Consider the following 16,308-nt stretch of genomic DNA (forward strand, 5'->3'; position numbering starts at 1 on the left):
AACTTATTACAGTTGATCTTCATTATTCATAGTTTCCGTATTTGCAGATTTACCTACTTGTGAAAACTTACTTTTAACCCCAAACCAATCAGTACTCATAGAGCTGTAGTGGTCATTCTTAGACATGCACAGAATGGCAAAAAATGTGAATTGCCCAATGTGCACGTTCCCAGTCTGCCTTTGTATTTTAGCTCTCATTTTGTAATAGGTGTCCTTTTTGCATTAGATGTAGTTGCCACATTTTTGTGCTGTTATTGGTGATTTAGCTGTTTAAAATGGCCCCCAGCTATTTGCTAAAGTGCCATTAGTGTTCCTAAGTGCAAGAAGGCTGTGGTGTGTCTAATAGAACAGTACATTGTCAGATAAGCTTTGTTCAGATGTGGGTTATAATGCTGTTGACCATGAGTTCATTATTAATAAACCAACAGTAGATGTTAACTAAGGTATCTTTAAACCAACACACATAAAACAGGGTTATGTATTGACTGGTAGATGAAAATGCTGTCACTAGAGCATACAGAAACCTAGTTCTGCTTCCCTGAAGAGCACTGGTTCAGTGTTTGCCAATTTAGGATTTGTGGTGACTTCATAGAACATAACTAATGGGAATGAGATTCTTTTCTATGTATTTGGAAAGTGCTAGAAAATACCAACATTACATTGCCATTAGGATGCTGGGGGATTTATTAAGCTCTGTCATTGCCAAGGTGTATACTTCAATCAGTCTTTGGAGTCTTGATAAATAATATATACTCACGATAATTTTTACTAATATTTATCTTTGGTCTTATTTTTCTGATAAAGTCTTATAGAAAACTCTTAAAACTTTTATATTGCTAGTACTAAATTAGACAAGATGGTTTGTAATTTCAGTTTATAATATTAAGTTCCACACCAGGAGTATTTACGCAGGTACTTTTTCTCTTGCATGTGATGTTTTTAGTGGTATTATGCAAATTGCTTTATGGGAAGCACCAGTTGCCATATAATTGAAAAGACGTATTTGATTATCTTATACATACTGTAAAAAAAACCAACACTTTTTGTTTAAAGGAAATTAACAGTAGAGGAAAATTACCGACTAGAGAAAGAGGAGAAACTTTCCAAAGCAGATGAGAAGATGAGTCATGCAGCTGAAGAGCTGGAGACCTACAGGTATTGAATATATTTTACCCCTTTCTTTTTGAGCTGGGGAGGGTATCCAAAAACCTAATACCAGAAAAAATAATAAAGCAACCAAAAAAAATAAACCCAACATTTTTCTGATCATTTTTCATTTGGATATCTTGCTATTATGGAATTACACAGAAAATATAAGAAGGAAAAAATGTCTTCCTTTCAGTGTGTATGATTTTAAATCCCTCACATTAGTTGTATTTGAACATGGGAAATCCTATTTTATGTTAATGTGAAGAAATTCATGAATAGCCATTAATTTCAAGGTCTTTCCTCTTTGGTTCAAATGGGGAAGAATGTATACAATATTAAGGAATTCGAGAAGTATGCCTCAAAAAGAGTGAGCCACAGCTAAGTCTGAAGAAGTGTTTATATGTCTAGTTTTTTCCTTGGTTCAATTGTTATTAGTTCCATGGAAATAATAGAAAACCTAGAGAAAATAAGGGGCAAGATTTAGCAGTGTCCCAAATAGTTCTGATACTTCATTTTGTATTAGGAAGAGTAAGCTTGGGTTTTATCTAAAAGAAGAAATTATCTTACTAGTTGTGTATAGGTAATAAGTTGCATCTTATTTCACACAGATGCTTAATTTCCTAGAATTCTGTAAAGATTACAGACATCTGAATAAGTCTTCTAAGTTCATGCTTCTTAAAAATAAAAACAGGGGCGCCTGGGTGGCACAGCGGTTGGGCGTCTGCCTTCGGCTCAGGGCGTGATCCCGGCGTTGTGGGATCGAGCCCCACATCAGGCTCCTCCGCTATGAGCCTGCTTCTTCCTCTCCCACTCCCCCTGCTTGTGTTCCCTCTCTCGCTGGCTGTCTCAATCTCTGTCAAATAAATAAATAAAATCTTTAAAAAATAAATAAATAAATAAATAAATAAATAAATAAATAAATAAATAAATAAATAAAAACAAACCAATATACCATATAAATCCTTGCACGACCTTTGGTTTAGGTAAACCCAAGTGATAGCAGTCTTAAAGCACAACTAATGTTAAAATTATATCAAGGAAAATATACTGCTTTAGAACCTCTTTAAGGTGATTAATGTGTGGAATTCTGGAGTTATTTTTATATTAAACAAAGCACTCCAGGTGTTTTAATTGATATTTTCAGTAGACACAGTGTATCCTGTCATTTCTTAGTACATGTTAATAGTATACTGATTATTTTTTATAGAAAGCGAGCCAAAGATCTTGAAGAAGAATTGGAGAGAACCATTCATTCTTACCAAGGGCAGGTATGTCTGTGTGTGTGTGTATAAATTAAAACAATTATGATTTGTTTGAATTGGTATCTCTATTTTGATGTAGGAGTATAGTTACTTGATAGTTGTACACCTCTCTTGAGGTTTTGCACATGTCTGTGGGACATTTATAGGGAGCCAAGGTTTTGGAATAAGGGACTTGTTTAAAATTGCCATGTCTCCTGCTTCTTTGGGAATGTGGATTGAATAAATAAATAAACATATATCTGCATTGGGGTCTCATATTCACTTGGGCTAATTATCTCTTAGTTGGTAACTCATTGTAGTTGATTATTGCGTAAAACAAATTTACTAGACAAAAATTCATTCAATTTTTGTTTTAAGGTTGTAATAAAATAAATATGTATATGAAAATTTGCTTTAAAAATGTTACTTTTTAGAGATGCTTGAGTTATTTTTGAGTTTATGAGTTGTGTACTAATTCATAGTGGTAGATGTGAAATTTTTTACTAAGGAAATCAGTAGTATTTTAATGAATTTCTTTTTCAGATTATTGCCCATGAGAAAAAGGCACATGATAATTGGGTAAGTATTAAATTCTCTTTGTCGCATTGTTTCCTAATTTAAATGAGCAGTTTAAAAGGTACACTTGCACACTGTAAATTAAGGTAGTATTAAATAAATCAATTTCTTTTAACTTTACTGTTAGCGAAATTATGTTCGTTATGAACTAAATGCTTTGTTACATCACAGTTATTCACAAAATCTGATTTTTCTCTCTTTGCTTTTACTTTGCAAGGAGCTTATACTCTGTTCGGGGGAGGTGACATAATGTTCATGGATTAATTGTTTGAGGGCCCTGGACAAATTACTTAAAATTACTGGGCCTCTTTACTCATTTGTAAAAACAACAGATTGAACTGATACTGAAAGCCTCTTCTGGTTGTAAAAGTTACATAATTCGGCTATCAAGTAATTGTCAGTGTTGAATTACTTGATATACATCAAGGAAAAGGTCATTGTGAGAAATGGCATGTCAGTGCTCCAGAGGAGGACTGTGTGAGGGAGTGATAAGGTTGCAGGTTTTACTAATTGTAGGAATTATCCGTCTAAAAATGTAGAACTGTTGTAACAGCTGACGTTTGTAGGACTTGTCCTAGGAGTCTTCAAGGGAAGACAGTTTGTACAGTGGGTGAACACATGGAGTCTGGAGTCAGCCTGTCATGGTTGGTATCCTGGTTCCATCACCTGTAACAACAACAACTATTGTTTCCTTACCTGTAAGGAAAGATAGATATATCAGTAGTACCTATTTCATAAAGTTATTATGATGAATGAATAAGAGAACTCATGTAAGGCTATTAGCCAGGTGCCTGACACATAGTAAGCACCCAGTACATGTTAACTGTTATTACACTGTTGTACTGAAGCTTGGGAGATACATCTTAGATGTGGATATTTCTTGGAGTGGAGATTCCAGCATAGGTTGAGAATTGGACATGTTGAATGTCAAGGCTCTTCCCATTTCTCAGATTTTGTGTCGAGGGCTCAAGTGAAGATTTGTTATTGAATTCACCTGGGCTCGGAGATGAATTTAGTCTTTTTCACCACTCAGGTTCTCTGACCAGTGGGGAGTCTGCTTCTCCCTCTCCCTCTGCTTGCCTCTCCCCCTGCTTGTGCTTTCTCTCTCTCTGTCAAATAAATAAAATCTTTAAAAAATGCAAAAAATACCCTTTATGTCTTAATATGAAGATTTCTAAAAAAAGACTTCATTTATTTTTTGAGAGAGAAAGAGAGAGAGAGTGCACGTATGAGCAGGGGGAGGGACGAGGGAGAGGGAGAAGCAGACCGCCCACTGATCAGGGAGCCTGATGTGTAGGGCTCCATCCCAGGATCTGGGAACATGACCTGAGCTGAAGGCAGACGCTTAACCAACTGAGCCACCCAGGCACCCCTCAAAATGGAGATTTTTTTTTTAGATTTTATAAAAATAATTACTGAAAATTACTTAAAATACTTATGAATAAAAAGTTCAGATTATATAGAAGAGATACAAAGAAGTAATCAGCAATATCACTTTCATTTATTCTATACCTAAAAAAATATATTTAGACATAAATTACATGTATGTTTTAAAAAATGAAAACATACTGTATATTACTGTTTTATATTGTTTTCTTTACTTAATATATTGTAGATATTTTTCTATGAATATTTTATAATTTATATTAACCTTTCCCATTTGATAAATGTTTCCATTGTTTCCACTTTTTTTTGCTGTTATGATTTCATAATTTCAGATGTTACTTTTTCCTTTGAGCACTTCTTTGCTCCATCCCATTAGATTTAATCTTTTCTTCCTTTGAACTCGCATAATACTTTGTTTTTATGTGTTCTGTGACAAGTACTGTGGTCATTTATAGTTGTCCTTACCACAGATTTAAGCTTCTTAAGATAGGGACTGTTTCTTTTCCCTTAATAGCTGAACTTAATAGAATGCTTTTTTATGTATTCTAAGTATTTAATATCGGAATACAGTGTGCTTGTTCATTGAAACTACAGTTTTTCCTAACCTTTGAATTGTAAGCTTTTCAAAAGCCTGTAATCATTTAGCATCAGTGCATTTATTTTTTGTAGCTAGGTCTTTCATATTGATAGCACTATAATCATAGTAGAATTCAGTTTTGACTTATTAACTTTGCATTGTTTTGTGTCTTATAATTAAGAGTAAATAGGTTATTCTAAATGTGTAGAAAACATTTGGAAGTAGTTTTGGTTCTGTATTATTAAATGAATTGGTATTTTATTAACAAATTGTTATAGTATAATATTCTTTTTTATTAGTATAAAATTGATTATATGCTTATATGTTAGAAAATGATTTATACGTGGAATCTTTTTGATAATGAATGCTAAAATACGGTTAAGCTATGTTTTGTGTGTGTGTGTGTGTGTGTGTGAATATTTAACATACTTTATCCTTTGGCCAGTTAGTGTCAGTTTTAATGTGTAGTTCATAATTTTAAGTGAATACATTTCATAGTTCTTTTTACTTGTAAAAACTTATAGATTGAGTTAATTTGCCTACCTTTATATGATAAATACGTTTGCCCAAGTGGATTGCATTAGTTTGGCTAATGTTCCAGACTGCTGCTTAACTGGAGAGTTCACAGAATGACTGGGAAACATGCAGTATTCCATACACGTTTAACCTTTGCCCACAAACTGTTTAGGAATATTGTATGTTCTTGGTATTTATTATAAGTGTAAGCTTATTTTGTAATGTACTCTGATTTTCTAACCTTTTAATAAATAAAAATTACACTCACCAAATGTAAAAGACTATAGGAATTGATTTTTACAGTGCTGTGCACTTAACAGACATGCTGGATGCTTTGATTATATTCAGCCACTTAAAAAAATGGCCTGTATGGGCATGCTGTGAAACTGTTATAGACCTTTACGGTTTCATAGAATGATAGTGATTTCTCTCCAGAGATGGCTATCTATGATATTATAAACAGCATACCCATGCCTAATGATTCTGAGTCTCCATTCCCATCACCCTAAGCTTGGGTGCTCTTACATTGCTTTTGTCATGTTATTTGGATATTTACAGCACCAAATAGTGCTAATCCTTAACTTCACATCTAGATAACGGCATTCATTGGGGAGTGCATGATCAAACTGCAGCCTGAGACTCATGTCTTCTGGTTATAGGAAACTCATTCCCTTTTTAAAAATTCCCTAAATTAAAAATTTTTTACGCTGAGTTTCTGAAATGGATGCTTAAGTGATTGTGATATTTATGAATACTTGTCTTTCATTTTACGTTTGTATGCGTTATTTTTAAAATGTATTTTCAAAAAAAGATAAAAAAATGTATTATTTTCTTTAAGTTGGCAGCTCGGACTGCTGAAAGAAATCTTAATGATTTAAGGAAAGAAAATGCTCACAATAGACAAAAGTAAGTATCTTTGTGGGAACACTTTAAAGCTTTTAGTTAGTACTTTATTTTTAATTGTTATTTATTATGTAATACTTTTATAGAGATAAACAAAATTTGCAGTGAATCCAGCATATCTGGTGGAGAAATATTTATTAGTTTTACTATAAGTTACTAGGTTTTTTGTTTGAAACAGTCTTAGAGAAGTTATTTTAACAGAAGTAAACTGTTCACATATTCTCCTGTAAGAAGCATAACTTAAAAAAAAATTTTTTTTAAGCCAGAGTAGGAAGAAGGTGATTACAAGGGATGGAAATAAAAAGGACAAATCTCTGATGTAGTAATTATCAGAGTACTGGCGTCTTTTGGTAGATGAATGGGTAGAATAAATATTTATTGTTTCTCTCATTCTCTGGTTTTCTTATATTGGATGACATTGCCTTACAATAATAAAATGAAAGAGAGAATAAAAGTTTACAATGTATAATTAAAGTGAAGAGAAATACTTTCCTAGGAGGATTGTAATAGTCTTCCCAGGTGTTAAAATTTCTTCCCAGGATGTACTATTAACATTATCCAATGTTGGTTTAGTCTTTTTGCTTGTCTTTTCTACTCTGAAATTAAAACTACATGATTAAATGTTTTATTTCAGATCCAATGATCAAAAACTAGAAATAAGATTCTTTTAAAATGTCACATTTTTCAGATAAAAGGTTTAGGAGTAAAATAGTAGGATGAGTTCACTGGATTCCTATTTTATGTTATGGTTGGAATTGTGGGTAACATTATAATGGTAAGCAGACATGACTCAGAGCTAGGAGCCCTGTGTTTTAATCATTGCACTTTCATTTTGAATAAATCATGTGAACTTTTAGCTCAGTTTGCTTGATTGTAAAATGATAGATTTGAACTGGTTGACCTTGGAAGGCCCTGCTATTTCTAAAATTTGGGTTCTGTGATAATATTCACTGTAGTTTAGTTTTGAAAACAGAACAAAACAAAGCAATTTCAAACTTCAACAAAACATCACTATCACTAGGCAAAAAGAAGCCTGTTACCCCAAAATAAGTAGTGGGGTTATAGAAAGGTGTTTTGGTCAGAATATTTATTTGTTTTGGTTTCTTTTATAAATTTTAATTCCAGTGTAGCTAACACATAGCGTTATTTTAGTTTCAGGTGTACAATATAGTTATTCGACAATTACATATAGTACTCATCAGAATAATTGTTTCTTCTATGTAGATATTGAGGTACTGAAGAGTACCTTTTTCTTGGTAGTGGCATTTTTCTTGAAATGTGGGTGCTTTTCTTGGATGAGTAACTTAGAGATGTTTGTTCTTTATTTGCAGATTAACTGAAACTGAGTTTAAATTTGAACTTTTAGAAAAAGATCGTTATGCACTTGATGTTCCAAATACAGCATTTGGCAGAGGTAGTCTTTTTTTTTTTAAACCCTCATTTAAAATACATATATATATATATGTATATATTGCACATACCTTTTATATTAGTGTAAATTAATACTATTATTTATAAATATTTTAGATTTTGGAGCCAGGATTCTAATTTGACTTCTCTTACAATCTCCCAAGTTTCTGAGTTTTGTTTCCCTAGCAATAATGTAAATAATTGCTGCCTCCATTTCTCAGTGAGCATTTGTAAGATGACATCTATTTAGTGCATTGAACTCCTTGAAAAGCAAAGTGCTTGGCACATAGTAAGGTACTCAATAATTGTTTTGGGGGAGAATGAATAAGGAATGCTTAAATGGAATAACATTGTGACTGTTTGCATATCCACTGTTATTTGGAATTTGCTTGAATTATAAAAACAAGAATTAGAACAGTTGTCTTTAATTATTTTAAAGTTATCAGTTAAGGTGGGAAAACATTAATAATCTGAGCTTTGATTGTTTACTTACCTCAAGAGAGGGGTAGTTCTTTGGAAGATGTATTTAATATTTTGTCCACTCATTAATGAGTTAGCATTTTAATGATCTCATATTTTTCCAAATAGTTTAAATTTTTCACAATAATTTTTAGTTGAATTGGAATTAAGCATCTAAGGCAATGAAAATAAAGGTATCTTTATGTAGGTGGAATCCCATTTTAGTAACTGTTTTGAAGGTATAAAAATCACTTTTGAGAGTCTAATTTCATTAAAATAAAAGTCTATTTTTACATTTAACAAAATAGCAGATTATTATTAATTTCATATAGTAATAAAGTTTGGAGTGGTGGGAATTATGCAGAAGGAATTATCTTCTGAACCTAATGCAGAAGTTTCAGAAAGATTAAATAATGCTTTGATCTTTTGTTGTAACTGCATTCGACTATTATATAAGATACATAATAAAATTTAACATGTTTAAAAAGTATTACTTTGGTGGTACTTAAGCTTGTTTTCTGATGTTGTTGATTTTTGGTCTTTCGAAGCATAATCGTTACTTGGGAGTGGTGAAGTTTGTAAAATGATAGGGCTCTTGGTTATATGGTTTATAAAGTGATTTATTTGATGAATAAATGTAATCTGAATTTTCAGTGGCAATGAATCAAAAGTAATTTCTGATGCTTCAGAGGATTTTGCATTTCTGCTTTTCAAAATCTGAGCTTTACTCAAATAGTTCATGGCCCAACACAGCCTCTCTGACTCTAATTTAAACTGAGCCCTACTATATTACAACCCTCACCAGCTGAAATATCTGGAAGCATACTACCATTAAAAGCAAAACCAAACAAACTTCATAGCCCCCAAATCCTCTTATACCCCTAAAATAGCACCATTATCCTTTGCTTTATACTTTATGGTTATTTAAGGGTATTAGTTACCGAGAGGATGATGTTTTTATTGACTACAATATCCATTTGGTAGATAGACTTTAAAAACACAGGGTTCCATATTTAATTCTATCCCATATTAGCAAAACCCAAGGCATAGTTAGTATTCAGGATGTGGATTAAACTTAAATTGGCAATAGGGTGACCTGATGGAAATTGTTGAAATGGAATTCTGATCTATAGTGTAGCTAATTGAAACTATGAATTTAAATATGCTGTTTTAATTATTCCAGAGCATTCCCCATATGGTCCCTCACCATTGGGTCGACCTTCATCTGAAACGAGAGCTTTTCTCTCCCCTCCAACTTTGTTGGAGGGTCCACTCAGACTCTCACCTTTGCTTCCAGGGGGAGGAGGAAGAGGTATATTGTTTAAACATCTTTATTACTCTAGATTTCTTCCTTATTTTATATTTTCATCTCAACTTATCTTTAAAATGATCTTTAAAAATAAACCTTTGGAAAATACAGGCATTCCTTGCACTTATTGTGGGTTACTTTTGTTTGGAAAAGGAGCTCTGTGATATCTAATTTTAATATATTTTTCTCTTAGAAACAGGGTTATAATAGGTTACATTTTCATCAGGCACTTGATGTATATCTCTTTAAATCATTTGACTTCTTAAAAACTATATATTATACTACATAATATAGCACTTTATAAAGAATACATAAAGTAAAATAACAATCTAACAGCATAAAATTGTATTTTAATGAACATTATTAAAATGTAGAATTTCTATAATCTTTTTTTACTTCATTATCATGATCTTTTTATTGTAGAAAATCAGAAAGTGAAAGAAAGAACCTTCTTTTTAAAGAGTGGAGTAATTCAGAAATACTATCCTGTAGGCAGAGTTTTGATGGGAGCCTTAAAGGAGACTTAAGTGATCTGTTAATACTTTGAGAAACTGACCCAAGATTGTTTGCTTTGTTACCCTGTATGGGTTTTTGAGAATTTCAGCAGCTATTTCAAGCCTATGCATTAGCTCTTGGCCTTTTTGCATTTACTTCATCAGCGCTCACCCTGGTGCTACCTATGTACCTGGAGTCTTCCTCTTTTGATCTTTTACCATACTTTGATCACTTTGTCAGGTTGCTTTAAAATTTTCTCTTGAATTGTGTCAAAATGCAAAGATACAGAGAGCACTGTTTACCCCCAAATCAAAATTAGGTTTTTAGCCCCAAGTCTGTGTTGTATAAGAACTGATAGCATTCTTCATCAGTCTTGTGACCCCATCCCCCCACCCTTTTATTAGTCATTTTAGCATGTTGAGTCTGAGATAGGAAGATAAAGTAATGGGAATAAGTCAAAACACCTAACTAAACCCAACTTACCAAAACTCGTATATTGAAACGGATAGTACTTACCAAAATAGTCTCTCACGGAGGCTGTACTTCCCTGTTGAAGCTGCCATTATTTTAAATATTTTTGGAGCTCTTTCTTTGGGATTGCCTTCAAAGAATGAGAAAATGTATTTCCTATTTTATGGTTACGGGATATTCTCCCTTTGCCCATTTCCTACTTACATATTCTTTCCTTATCCTCAGTTTGGTACACTTAGTGCTGGTCTCTCCTACCTCCCAGTCCCACTGCTGATTCAGCCCACAGCCTGGAGACATTTCAGAGAGAATCTTTGCTTGTGTCGGCTTTGAACTGAAAACTCCTAGGGAAAGAGTGAGTTGCAGACTGACACTTGGAGCCCTGGGAGAGCTTTGCCTTGAGCACTTTAGGAAGGGGACTAATTTTGTTTTGTTTTTTTAAATATTTTATTCATTTATTTGACAGAGGTAGAGACAGCCAGAGAGAGAGGGAACACAAGCAGGGGGAGTGGGAGAGGAAGAAGCAGGCTCATAGCGGAGGAGCCTGATGTGGGGCTCGATCCCATAACGCCGGGATCACGCCCTGAGCCGAAGGCAGACGCTTAACCGCTGTGCCACCCAGGCGCCCCAGGAAGGGGACTAATTTTGAAATTCACACGTGTGCTCTAAATGCTTTGAAATTCATTTTCCCCCTGATTTTTTACCTTGATCTGAAAATAGGAAATATATTTTATATCATGTCCTGTTACACACCAACATAAATGTAATAGAAACCATTTACATGAAATAGTACTATCCTTACTATTTTTGTTGCTTTCTGATATTTTCTATTCATTTCTCTTCCATTTCATTAAAAAAAATTGCTGATTAAGAGTAAGTTAATTTCATGCACCACATTGGGTTGCAGCCAAGCAATCTGAAAAACAGTGCCCTAGAAATAAGGGTATAATTGGCTAAACTGCAAATGTGAATCACTGGTAGTGAAATAACATAAGTCAAGGATTGCTTGTAGTCAATTAAATATTTGGAATAAGTAAAAATTACCTTTGATTTCTCCTCTCCTGTTCAAATTACTTTCCTCTCCTTTTTAATTACTTTCAAGAAATGATGTGTTTAGATTATTTGCAAGGGTGTTTTGCTATTTGTTAGAAAAGCTACAGAAGTTTTAGGTAAGTTATCAGTAGGTCTTAAAGGAGTTGCTTTGAAGTAAAAGTTCCTATGACCCACCAAAGAAGGACGACGAGTGAGTGCCCTTTTCCTTCCTTTTATTATCTTTTTAAATTTGAAAGTTTGAATGAGATATATGTTCAAATAAGATGGAGTATAAGGAAAATAATTTCTTTTTAGAGTAAATTTCATGTAGCTTTTGGTCTGAATGAAAATTTTAACATCTAGCATTTTCAAGTTTGTAATTTTTCACTTGGTAGTCAGTTGGCCTGTGCTTTGGTCCTCTGAAAGGAAGCAGTCAAGAGAAGGCCTTTGACTGTCTCCTTTAAAGGTCTGTGCTTCACTCTAGATGAACTCAGCCTATTGACTCTTGCACATTTGTTTACCAATTTAATTTTCTGCTTTCCCAGCCTTTTTCTTCTAATGAACTTATTAGAAGGATGAACAAGCTAGAAGGAAAGATTTGAGAAGTTAACAGAATATACAACTATAAGGAAAAGAGATAGTTGACCTTCTGAATATATGTCAGTTTACCTCCTGATGGTACAAAGGGAGTAGATAGAAAAAATTTGAAAAGATTGTTTATATTTATATAATAAGAATTCTTATACTGATTTGAGCAAGTTACCAAGAAAATCTCAAATTGATTTTAGTCTCTTAAAGGTGTACTGAAATGTGGGAGACATTTTAGAAACATTTCTGTTAAAAAGTGTTTTTTGTTTGTTTGTTTTTTAATAAAAGCTATTCCTTGAAAGGAAAAAGCTTTTGTTTTCTGGGCAATATAATTTTGAGAAGACCTTATTCTCCCCTCGGTGACAGATAAGTGAAGTATTAACATATTCTGTTATTTAATGTTTAAAAATTTTTGTATTTGTTCTTTCCATTTTAATTGAATATGTTGTTAATTGAGGTGCTGTCCTTTTTGTGGTCATAAGAAGGGAACTTTATAATGATGATCTTCTTTTATAAATGTAAGCATGCTGATTTTCTTATCCAAATGAGTGTTACCTTGTTCTAAGTGTTTATTCCAACAGTGCTGTTGTTTTTGAAACTCTTGTTTTAGACTTGCCTTCAGAGTTGTGAGCTCTTTTTGAAGGTGAATTTGATATTCAGAAATTCCTAAAAGCCCTTTAAAGCCAAATTTATCTGGTGGGTATAAAGTTTGTAATCAGACTGGTTAAAATCATTTTTGGACAGAAGTACTGTCCTGTTTCAACATTGAGATGCAGTTTCTTGAGTGGCTTTTAAGTTAATCTGAGTACATTTTTAAAAGAGTTGTTCTAAAAAATACTGTGAGTAGTTGTAGAATTATTGAAAAAGGTATATAGCGCCTAAGATGACTGTTTTAAAAGAATCATGCTCTTTTTGACTATTGGCATATTAGTGTAAGCAACAAAAATCTCATTTTGTAATTATTTTATTCTATCTAGTATAGAAATCTTTACTTTGCAGTTCACTTTATACTCCTGTTTTTCAGACTTAGAATTTATAATTCACAATTTAGCCACTGATTTTATGTATAAATGATGATGGTGATAATATTTATAAATGACTTTAATAGGCAGTTGTTTATACACATGGCAAAATTATTATTTTCTCATTGTCTTAGACTTTGTCCTAGGCTTTGGTAGGATAGAATTGTAGTCGAATGTGTCTTAGGGAGACTGGTGGAATCTGATTGTTCTCACTTTTTAAAAGCTGCCTGGATTTCGTTTGCTGATAGGTCTTATAATACTTTTTTAGATAAAACAGAATTGTATTTTTTTCTTTAACTAGGCTCAAGAGGCCCAGGGAATCCTCTGGACTACCAGAGTACCAATGAAAGAGGAGAATCAAGCTGTGACAGGTTACCCGATGCTCATAGAGCACCTTCTGACACTGGGTCCCTTTCACCTCCATGGGAGCAGGATCGTAGGGTGATGGTCCCTCCACCAGGTATGGAAAGAGTATAATTATTTATATATGAAAGGCAGCCAGGCTGTGCAACATAGAGGAATGGAAGAAAAGAGGAGTACATGTATGTCCTGTCTTAAGAAAAACTGTGATATGTATTAGAAAACAACAGTAACATAAATTTCCAAACTTAATATTTAGGGGTAATTGTTCATGTTACAGAAATCTGCTTTGCTCCCCTCCAACCCTCCTATGGAATATTTTTATTGTTTTTGTTGCTCACAGAAGTAATACATGTTTATTTTAGAAAGTACAAACAATTGTGGGGTGCCTGGGTGGTGCAGTCAGTTAAGCATCAGACTCTCGGTTTGGGCTCAGGTCGTGATCTCAAGGTTGTGCGATTGAGCCCCGCATTGGGCTCCACGGTCAGCACAAAGTCTGCTTAAGATTCTCTTTCCCTTTCTGTCTGCTCCTCCTCCCTGCTCTATCTCTCAAATAAATAAATAAATATTTAAAAAAATCTAAACAATAGAGAAGTGTGTAATTAGGAAAGTGAAAAAATCTCCATCATCATCTTAGCATACCTTTCCAAGAATTTAGCTTTCCATCTTTTAGGGAATGTTGTGTTTTGGGGGTTTTTTTTGTTTTTGTTTTTTTTTTTTGGCATATGTTCATAAGCATAAAAATTCCTTCACTTCTCTGCAATTATACTGTTCACCTTCTTGAAATTGTCTTTTCTCGTTGAACAAAATGTCTTAAATTAACTGCTAAAATAAATATATTTGCCAGAAGAGTCACAGCAGAATATCCCGAAGGAAGGCAGTAACTGCTGTTTTCCTAATAGCTCTTACTCTCCCAAGGAATGTATTTGAAATTATTTGGTTTGCTAAACTTCATTTAGGCATAGTGTTTCAGGGACACTGTTACGTGAAGCGGGCTATGCCTGCTTTGTATACATTCGTTACATTAGAAAAAAAATACTGTTTCTTATTCCTTTCTGAAGAGTTGGAGAGGGTAAGAATGTTATAGTAAAATAACTTTAATTCCAAGAATCAGCCGTTGCTGTAGTAGTGTGTGTATGTTCTAAGAAATGGTGGCTGCCCGTACTGTGGTTTTGCTTTGTCTGATATCACTAAATATCAGCTTCATGAAGACAGAGACTTGTGTCACTTTGTTCACTGCTATGGCCTCAGCTCCTAGCATAATGCTAGGCATGTAGTATTTGCTCAGCAAATATTTGTTGAATGAATGAGTACCCAAGTAATTCTGACAAAGCTGAGTATTTTTTTTTCTTCTTCTTCTTCTTCTTCTTCTTTTTTTTTTTTTTTTTGTATTTGGAAATCTATTTGCTGGGACGTACATAAGAATCTTTTAAGGGGTAGCATAGAACATCTTTCATGCCTTTAATATTCATTAAAAAGTTTTACTGTGATAAAAATAAAGATAATAAAACACAGCCACTTTCTCAAAGGACTTGGTTACAAGATTTTGGTGGTAGCATATCTCTGCATCTTTATAGGGGACTTGCCTTTGAGAATTTACAAGCTATTAATACCAAGAGTCCCTGTCACATGCACTGTATAGCTCTTTAGTAAAATCTAGTGTAGTGGCCCAAAGTTGGCTTATTTTCAGAAAAAAACTTAGGAAACGTCAAGGAAAATGGAGATACATCTGGGTCCCACCTCAGATCAGGCCTTCTGACTGTGAATTTTGGAGGTAAGGCCTATATTTCTAAAAAAAAAGCTCCCTTGGGGGCACCTGGGTGGCTCAGTCGTTAAGCATCTGCCTTTGGCTCAGGGCGTGATCCCAGAGCTTTGGGATCGAGCCCCACGTCAGGCTCCTCCGCTGGGAGCCTGCTTTCTTCCTCTCCCACTCCCCCTGCTTGTGTTCCCTCTCTCCCTGGCTGTTTCTCTCTCTGTCAAATAAATAAATAAAATCTTTAAAAAAACCCCAAAAACCTCCCTTGGAGGTCCTGAGGAGCAGCTACGTTTAAAAACCACTAGTGTACACCGCCCCCCCCCCCAAGCCCTGCTAATCTAGTCTTAGGTTAAAACAGCTAGGCAAATAGCAGAGACTAGAACTCAAGACAGTAATGACTTTGTTATTATTCATTCATAAAATTAGAAAATATTTTACATGTTCTTTAAAAATTGCCTGAAATCTGTAATTTTAGAACTTTCGATACTATTTCATAGATCCCTGAGTCTTTTCATTTTATTTCCAATTTTTTATATTCTTTTGATTGAATAATTTCTATAGGTCTGTCCTTAAGTTTACTGACTCTTCCCTCTGTCATCTCCATTCTACTATTACTATTAAGCCCACTCAGTAAAAGTTATATTTTAGATACTATATTTTTCAGTTCTAGAATTTTCATTTTTTATACTTTTAATATCTCTCCTGAGATTTCTTATGTTTTTGTTCATCATAAGCATTTTCTAAACCTCATTGAGTATATTTAATACAATGGAATATTACTCAGCAATCAGAAAGAATGAGTTCTCAACATTTGCTACAACATGGACGGCACTGGAGGAGATAATGCTTAGTGAAATAAGTCAAGCAGAGAAAGACAACTATCATATGATTTCTCTCATCTATGGAACATAAGAACTAGAATGATCAGTAGGGGAAGAAAGGGATAAAGAAAGGGGGGGTAATCAGAAGGGGGAATGAAACATGAGAGACTATGGACTATGAGAAACAAACTGAGGGCTACAGAGGGGAGGGGGGTGGGGGAATGGGATAGACCGGTGATG

General features: G+C 33.9%; 1 protein-coding gene across 11 annotated transcripts in view; it reads left to right on the top strand.

The window, feature by feature from the left end:
- Nucleotides 1-16,308, top strand: part of MIA2 (MIA SH3 domain ER export factor 2) — an 81,006-nt gene that overhangs the window by 49,387 nt on the left and 15,311 nt on the right. For 7 of the 11 annotated variants that reach the window (XM_045799521.2, XM_045799530.2, XM_045799574.2 and 4 more), the window contains 7 exons: nucleotides 1,054-1,155; nucleotides 2,357-2,417; nucleotides 2,934-2,969; nucleotides 6,284-6,351; nucleotides 7,680-7,762; nucleotides 9,401-9,529; nucleotides 13,433-13,591. In XM_045799521.2, coding sequence (XP_045655477.2) covers nucleotides 1,054-1,155; nucleotides 2,357-2,417; nucleotides 2,934-2,969; nucleotides 6,284-6,351; nucleotides 7,680-7,762; nucleotides 9,401-9,529; nucleotides 13,433-13,591 — 638 coding nt within the window. The remainder of the gene's footprint in view (nucleotides 1-1,053; nucleotides 1,156-2,356; nucleotides 2,418-2,933; nucleotides 2,970-6,283; nucleotides 6,352-7,679; nucleotides 7,763-9,400; nucleotides 9,530-13,432; nucleotides 13,592-16,308) is intronic. The other 4 variants (XM_045799541.2, XM_045799610.2, XM_045799592.2 and 1 more) reach the window with 1 other exon arrangement.

This window comes from Ursus americanus, chromosome 35 (assembly GCF_024610735.1).
Source record: "Ursus americanus isolate L20-20 chromosome 35, mUrsAme1.1.p, whole genome shotgun sequence".
Classification (NCBI taxonomy): Eukaryota; Metazoa; Chordata; class Mammalia; order Carnivora; family Ursidae; genus Ursus; species Ursus americanus.